The sequence below is a fragment of the Cebus imitator genome, unplaced genomic scaffold, assembly GCF_001604975.1.
Source record: "Cebus imitator isolate Cc_AM_T3 unplaced genomic scaffold, Cebus_imitator-1.0 Scaffold117, whole genome shotgun sequence".
In the NCBI taxonomy this organism is placed as follows: Eukaryota; Metazoa; Chordata; class Mammalia; order Primates; family Cebidae; genus Cebus; species Cebus imitator.
Window position 1 is genome coordinate 855687 of NW_016107432.1, and position 8351 is coordinate 864037.

Sequence of the window (8351 nt, forward strand, 5' to 3'; positions counted from 1 at the left end):
ACTTGAGCCTAAGATTTTGAGGTTGTAGTGTGCTATGATTGTACCTGGGCAATGTAGCAACATCTCATCTCTAAAAAATAAAATAAACTGGGCACGGTGGCTCACGCCTGTAATCCCTGCACTTTGGGAGGCTGAGGTGGGCGGATCATGAGATCAGGGGCTCGAGACCAGCCTGACCAACATGGTGAAACCCCAATTCTACTTAAAAATACAAAAAATAGCTGGGTGTGGTGGCACACACCTGTAATCCAAGATACTTGGGAGGCTGAGGCAAAACTGTTTGAACCCAGGAGGTGGAGGTTGTGGCGAGCCAAGAGTGCGCCACTGCACTCCAGCTTGGACAACAGAGTGAGACTTCATCTCAAAAATAAAATAGGAAATTTAAGATTTATGACAGGCACTCTATTATGCCCATCTTCTACATACTCTTCCATCCTCTCTTTAGCTGTAAGCACATTCTCATTTAAATAGCAAAAGGTGGGGAGTGCTTATTTCTAGGAAGCAAGCTGATACAAAGGGCAAAATGACACTATTAATAAGAAAAACAGTTAATGCCTTTCGTTCCTATTCTCCTAAGAATTCAAAAAAATCTGTTAATCTCTTATCTCACTCAAAAATAAAAATCTATAAACTAGGGATCATATGCAACTCCTATTTCTGTGGGTTTCACTACATTCTCCAGAAACTCAACTTTTGCTGATAAAAATTCAGAATGTAAGCTAATTCAATTTCTTAAAGTAAATGCAAAAATAAGGGTTACACAAGCACTGAGCATCAACACTGACAGAATATTAATTCCGAAGCCCATTAACTTTGACAAACGTCTATTCATCTTTGCCTTCTTGAAGCATGTGACTATCCCAGTTTTACAGGAAAAGCTTAAATAGAAAAAGTTAAATAATAATCTCAAGGTTAGAAACCAAGAGATAATTTCTAGCACCTAGTATCCCTGGCACTACAATTAGATTGCTACAATAAATTCTGTAATTGTTAACCACTGCTTCACTCAACTTCGTATCAAAACGCTAGGTAATAATTGCTAAGATAAAATTTTACTTTTATTTTTCTTGAGACAGGATCTTACTCTGTGTCACCCAGGATGGAGTGTGCACAGTGCACCATCTCTGCTCACTGCAACCTCTGCCTCCTGGGTTCAAATGATCCTCACACTTCAGCCTCCTGAGGAGCTGGGACTACAGGCACTAGCCACTACATCTGGCTAATTTTTTTTGTTTTGTTTTGTTTTTGTATTTTTTGTGGAGAAGGGACCTTGTTATGTTGCCCAGGCTTATCTGAACCTTCTGGGCTCAAGCGACCGGCCCAACTTGGCCTCCCAAACCGCTGGGATTACAGGCGTAAGCCACCTGGACCCCTTTACATAAACATAAATAAACAACTATCTTCAAGTTACCTCCATCTGACAAGATCACTAACATAAATAGGTTACCTGAAAAACAAAAAACCTACCCCAGTAATGTTCCAGAGGAAATCAGACACACTCTGTATCTTTTCAAATGTAGATTACTTTTAAGTGTATTTAAATTACTGTTGAGATTACAGTGTATGAAATATTTTTTAATTTTTGAAATCCACAAATTCAACATTTGTTTCATTACTGTTTTTTTTTTTTTTCAGTAACATCAGTAACAATTTATGTGGTAAGATTAATTATTTTATGTAGCCAATATAGGAAATTACTTTTATTCTGATTTTTAAAATGCTGTTTCAGTCTTTAAAAAAATCTTTAAATATGGCTGGGCGCGGTGGCTTACACCTGTAATCCCAGCACTTCGGAAGGCAGACGCGGATGGATCACTTGAGGTCAGGAATTCCAGACGAGCCCGGCCAACACACAGGGAAACCTCAAACCCCATCTCTACTAAAAATACAAAAATTATCTAGGCGTGGTGGCTCATGCCTGTTGTCCCAGCTACTTGGGAAGCTGAGGCAGGAGAATCTCTTGATCCCAAGGGACTAGGTTGCAGTGAGCCGTGATTGCACCACTGCACTCCAGCCTGGGTGACAGAGCAAGACTCGTCTCTCAAAATAAACAAATAAATTAAATAACTTTAAGTGATAACTTTACAACGTCACACATGTACAAAAAGGCGGCGGGGGCGGGGGGCGGAGCCTAGCTTGCATGAGATTTTACTTTCCCAGAATTATTAATCCTGCTTATAAATGCTGCTGACAAAGAGAATTTAAGTAATTAGCTTTAAAACTATCAGTGGGCACTATTAGGGGGAAAATGTCTTTCAGCAAAGCTAGACTTCAATACTTTTCACAGAGTATTACATACTTACTCCACTTACAATTGAAAGACTTCGTATTATGGGTATCTTATAGAATTTTTTTAATCTCTAAAATAAAACTTTAAAGGCCAATTAAGAATGAGTGGGCAATGTAAAGCAGAGAAACTGAGAAATTCCAACAATTTTTTTTTTAATATTGGAATTCAAAGGAATAAGACTCTAATTTGCCACAGGTATTCACCAGACGTAAGTGGGGAGCTTTCACATTGCACATCCTCCTAGACAAGTCACCACTTGATCTCACAGTTTTTGTTTTTAAGATTATGAACAGCCATCAAATAATTTGTGACAATAAAGTGCATACAGCAAGGGAGGTTTTGTATGTGATCACGTATCCCCGACATTATAAAGACAAGACTTCAATTTGGAGGCTAAATAATAAGTGAAAACGTAATCTGCTCTGCTAAAACGGTCAACCATTGTTCTACATTAAGGTCAATATTTTTCCAAACGAATTCTCTGTAATGATACACTCACAAGTTAACTCTAAATATGACCTGCATAAATTGTCTTTTTCCTCCTCAAGACAATCCAACCAAAATCTTCACCACAGCCAACGCCACCACCTTGAAATTTCAAACCCAACTGTAGGGCTCGTAATGAAGTCCAAATGTAGACCCAAACTCTCCGATTCTCGTCATGGATGAAACGATTTTCATTATTAGCAGTGTTAGTAGAACATTCCAAATTCTGGTTAGAATGCAGTCACTGGTAAGCAGTGTCCTTGGGCAAGCAAAGAAAAGATCTGAAACTACCCAACGCACAGATTCACAGGAACCTCAGTCTTCTCCCACTTCATCAGGAAGCCAAATAGCGACTACCCCAAGAAACAGGGGTGAGGCGGTAATAGGGAGAGAAAGGATAGTGGAAATCATACTCCTCGAAGGGTGAAAGCAAATGAGAAAAGGACTCTGGAAAACCCGCCCCAAAGGGACCTGCAATCTGAGATAGATGTACAGGGACAACTCCTCTACACTAAGGAGATCGAGCTTTGCCACGGAACTGGTGCACCAAGCAAGCAATTACGGGCATGAGGGGACAACCACCGCCAACCACCCCCTCTCGAACGTCTAGCTCAACTAGAAGGGGTCGACGGGGATTCCTCCTCGGAACATCAACAAAGGCCCCTTCAGTCCTAAGGCGAAACTCGAACAACAAAGGCCCGGAGACAGCCAGGACAGGGCCGGGGATGGGGGCGGGACGCATGAAAGCAGCGAAGGCAGAGGAATCAAACCAGTGGGGGCGGAGGCCCGTCGGAGTGGGAAGCAGAGGCGCAGAGGCGGGAGCGCGGTAATCCCCTGTGCACAATAAGAGGAGGAGGAAGAAGAGGACCTGGCCTCCATTCTCCTCCTACTCTCTCCAATCCGCACAGTCTACATTTCCTCAGCGGTGGGGACCGCGCAGTCCCGAGTTCGGGGAAGGAAAGGGGAGGGGGGATTTTCCGCCTTGACCACAACTCCCTTCCCCCAGCCAGGAGCTGCAGACGACAACAACCGCCACAACTGCAGCCACACAAAGGCTCCTTCCTTCTACTCCCGCTCCCACCCGGGTGGAGGCGCCGACGATGCCAATGCAGCGGCTACCACCTCTCGGCCGCCTGGCGCTCGCTCGCCCTCTTCCCCCTCTAGCTGGGGGAAGGGGGAGGGGACCCCCTCGCGCCCTCACCTGGCACAGCTGCTGACAGTAGTCGGTGGCCGCTTCTACGGCCGGTACCCGGCTCTCCCGCAGCTGTCGCTCCAGCTCTTGGAGCCGTTCGCCCAGGCGCTGCAGCTCCGCAACGCAGCCGCCTTCGCTGCGACTCAACCTCTCCTGCTCGGCCTCTTCGTCCGCCATCTTCACACCCCGCTCCGTCGCGTACGCACCTGGGTCACGTGATAACACAATGCCACGTTCGGCGGGGTCACGTGCCGGGCGTGCTCGCACGCCGCCGAGCACGTACAAAGGGCCCGATGGGGAAGATGGGGGAGGTGGGGAGAGTGGCGCGAGAGCGCCCGAGGGAGGTGAAGGCAAGAGGAAAGGGGAAGGGCGGGGGTGGGGCGGTGCGGAAAACCGCGGTTTACTTACCCCGAGCGGGAAGTGGGCAGCAGCGGCCGAAAGGGGCGGGCTGGGGAAGGCCTGTTCTTGGTCACGTGGGCGCCGCGACGGGAAAAAGGCTAGGGAGGGGCGACCCTCTCCGGCGTCCCGATCCCTGCTTGGCTCTCCCCAGTCCCCGAAGTCTTCTACAGACATATCCTCCTGTTCCCCAAGAGGATGGCACGGGGAGAGTTCTGAGTGGCCTCGGGCAATGGCTGCATTTGCGGTTGGCCTGTAAGCAGGCCAGAAGCAGAGGAAGAGAGAGAAGGTAAAACCCGCCCATGGACCGCAAGCGTGAGAGCCAAGGCAGGACTATGAACTGTCAAAATTGTCTCTGACTTCTCACCAGGCCGGAGAGGAGGGATCTAGTGCGTGAGGTACCAGATCTCGTCTCACTCGACTCTCCTCCTCTTCAGCCCCAAGAACGCCTGTCCCCTGGAAACACATTCTCTAGGGGGTGGAGGCAACAAAGGAAAAGAACAATTGGGTCAGAGCAGAATGAGGTTCAATCCTATCTGGAGAACGGATCAAATTCATAAAAAACATAATTTAAAAGAAGTCAGAATATGAACAGACCAGATGATTTTTAAATCACGAAAACATATAGAATAAGTGCTAACCAATTACTACTCGGTTTCATCGTGATTTAGACTATACTAGACTCTACGGAAATCACTAATAATGAAAACAGGCTATATGTGAAAGCTCGTGGAAAGAAAGTAGGTCAAGAAAAAAAAAAGTAAGGACTCCATTAAAAATCATAACGGAGGAGAGGAAATTGATGCTAAAATAAAACAAGGTTGTCGAGAATTATTATAAATACAGCATTTTTTTCCTAATTCTACAAATAAAGGTGGCATTCTGAACCACATTTTACTTATAAGCTGAAAGGAATTAATGCTTGGCACTTGAACAAAAGAGTAGAAGAGATACTACAAAAATCCAAGTGCTTAACCCTAAAGTTCTTAATAAAACTAATACTTTATGACTTTTAACGCATTAGACAGAAGACCTATCTATCTCTCTTGCAACTGATTGGTCCACAGAAATTCAGAAACAATAATATTGATGAGACGCCCAGTCTTTTCATTTACTCCAAGTGAAGTATATTTTTCTAGTGCAAGCATCTAAAATAAAAATAATTCCCATTGTGGTCAGTGTCCTCTTCAAGAGATTTTTAGTGTTTAATTGAAAGTGTTTTACATACTATGTTGTCCAGAAGAAATGCTTTGTAACCTATCAGTGATGGTGATGTTTTTAAAGCGGCATTATATAAGGTGACCAAGCACAGCTAAACCCCTTATGAAAAACAGTATCAGTTAGTATTACATATTAACAAGGTAGAATCTTCAAATATTTAATCTTCAGATGTTTACTCATGGAAGAGACTGAGAAGTACATTCAAAGGCTGGGATATAATTGTATCAATGAGTTGAAAAAGCAACAATTAAGGCAGCTAATAATTTTTAATATTTGCAGCTCACTTTCCAAGCTAAGTGTTTTAGATACCCAAACCATGTTTCACCAGTTTATGTTATTTTAGGATTCCAGTGAAAAATATAAAAAGGGAAATATGAGATTAGCTAAATGTACCAGTAAATCCAAGGACTAGTAAGGTATCACAGGTTAGCAAGCTCATTTCCACTTCAAGTATAATGGTTTAGGTTTACACCACACGTAATCTATAGAAAGAAAGAAAAAATGGGGCTTGGGGGGTAGGAGAGATCTATATCCAAATATTGATTTTTAACAGAATTGCCTGAGAATATAGGTCATTCCTACTTCTTGCACATGACAACCCTAAAACTAAGGAGACTTGACTAGCAAATTAATTCTGAGCACTATTACTATCTAGTAAATATCCATCAGCATGGACAGCCATGTCTTTCATTTGGTATCTGTGAACCCTGCCACCACATCCTCCATTTATTCTCCTTTGCACACACATAGAAATATTTAGAGCCTACAGGAAATGTAAGGATTGGGGGTGAGTGGTGTAATTAACACTCTTGTATTGGGTAATGATGTTTGCAGGCACTAGTTGGTTTGGGACAAATCAGAGGCCAGTAAGAACTATTCCTGCCTTGAAGAAGCTTACAGTTTTGTGGGGAAATGACCTGCAATAGCAATACATACAATATGACAAGGGTTCTATTATGAAAATCCATGCTTAGATTCAACTTAGAACATCCAAGTAATCTAAGATACTAACAAGAATATCCAACGAATCTCTACAGAAGTACAGGCTTGTTTGTTTACTTGTTTGTTTAATTAAATGAGAATGATTGAAAATACTATCCCGTGTCAGGTCAACCTTTTCTTGAAGATCTCAGAAATCTCAATCTTACCAATAGAAAAGGCATGAGTTCTGTGCCTATGTCCATTTGTTCTTTAGATACCAAACTGTCAGCTCATAGGAACCATTTATACACACACACACACACACACACACACACTGACACGCAAACACGCACACCCCTACTTACTGAGATGTTCCTGGGGAAATTCGAAGACCTGTTCCACTGAGAAAACAAAAACAAGCGCCATGGGGCAAAGGACTCCGCATCTCTGGGGAACTCAGTGTCCGCGCCGCCAGCACCCATGCCCATTTTGAACACAACGCGACTGCTATGGACGTGCTATAATCATATGGACCTTCACTCCCAAGAGACTCGATTTCAGAGAAAATCTGGGAGACAAATTTAGATCCCTACCCCCACCCACGCGATCAAGAAAGCCGGGGAGACCCTTGGGGGAGGGGACAGATGTGCTTGCATCCGGGCCGTGCGTGCCTGCTTCATCGGTTTTCCCGGCTGCAACGGCCCGCACACCCCGGTGCACTCTTTTTCTGGAATTCTTGAAATAGCAGGGCCTGAGGACCGGAAGGGATCTGGGTTGTGTCTGCTACAGGCAAGGGGCGCAGGGCTGTGGGCCAAGCAGGGATGCAGGGAGCGCGGCGTTAGCAGATGTCGGATAGCTCAGGGCTGAGGCCTGGCGGGTCCTTCCCACCCCAAGCCGAGTACACCCCGCAGCCCCGCCCTCGCCCCAACACGCCGGGTTTTCACCCGGGGTAAGGCCCGGGGGGTGGCGGAGAGCGCGCGCCACTCTCGGGGCGCTGTTTGTCCCTTCCTCTGCTCTCGCCCTGGGCCGGGGAATGGAGACGGTCCGCAGGCCTGTGGCCAGGGAGGACACCAGATCGGTCCGCTCAGCTCCGCTAACCCAGCCTGCACCTCTCCACCCCTCCAAGGCCCTGCTGGGCGCTGCGCGGGTTGCTAGCGTCCTCTGTTCCGGAGCCGCCGCCCGCCAGCCGGCGACGCTGGCACCCAGCAGCTGCAGGCCCGGCGTTTGCCGCCGCGGCTTTTCCACCCAGCACTGAGGATCAAGCCCGCTGCAGCGTGGCTGTGACTCCCAGCTTGGGAGCAGAGGCCGCCCGGGGCCTCCAGGCCGAGAGATTTTGGAGCCTTTCCAGGGCGCGGCGGGGCGGCGGGCCTCCGGATACCGACCCCGGAGATGCTGGAGTCTGTCCTGTGGACGCCGTGTCGCGGGTACTCCTGCCTGATTTCGAGGAGGCTCCATCAAGCTACTCTTCCAAAGGGCTGGGCAGCCTAGCCATAGACAGGCAGCCTCTGGATCTCAGACGTGAGGGATGGAGTCTATCCTGGGTTTTGTCCAGTAGAAACCTGCCGCCCACACCCCCAGCCCCAAAGTCTGGGAACCAGTGCTGTGCCCAGAGATGCAAATTGAAAGAGCAAGGGTTAAAGCACTATAGGGATAGGTTAGATACCACACTTTTCCAAGGAAGACATTTTCTTCGACAGGAAGAGCAAAAGGAGTCAACATGATGTTAAAAACATTAAGGCAGGCCGGGCGCGGTGGCTCAAGCCTGTAATCCCAGCACTTTGGGAGGCCGAGACGGGTGGATCACGAGGTCAAGAGATCGAGACCATCCTGGTCAACATGGTGAAA

General features: G+C 46.6%; 1 protein-coding gene across 1 annotated transcript in view; it reads right to left on the bottom strand.

The window, feature by feature from the left end:
* ZNF292 (zinc finger protein 292) overlaps window positions 1-4515 on the bottom strand; it is a 109844-nt gene extending 105329 nt beyond the window's left edge. Inside the window, exons 1-2 of the mRNA XM_017538918.2 lie at window positions 4377-4515; window positions 3978-4174 (exon numbers count right to left, since the gene is read on the bottom strand). Coding sequence (XP_017394407.1) covers window positions 3978-4145 — 168 coding nt within the window. The 5' untranslated portion in view covers window positions 4146-4174; window positions 4377-4515. The remainder of the gene's footprint in view (window positions 1-3977; window positions 4175-4376) is intronic.
* Between the last annotated feature and the right edge of the window lie 3836 nt (window positions 4516-8351).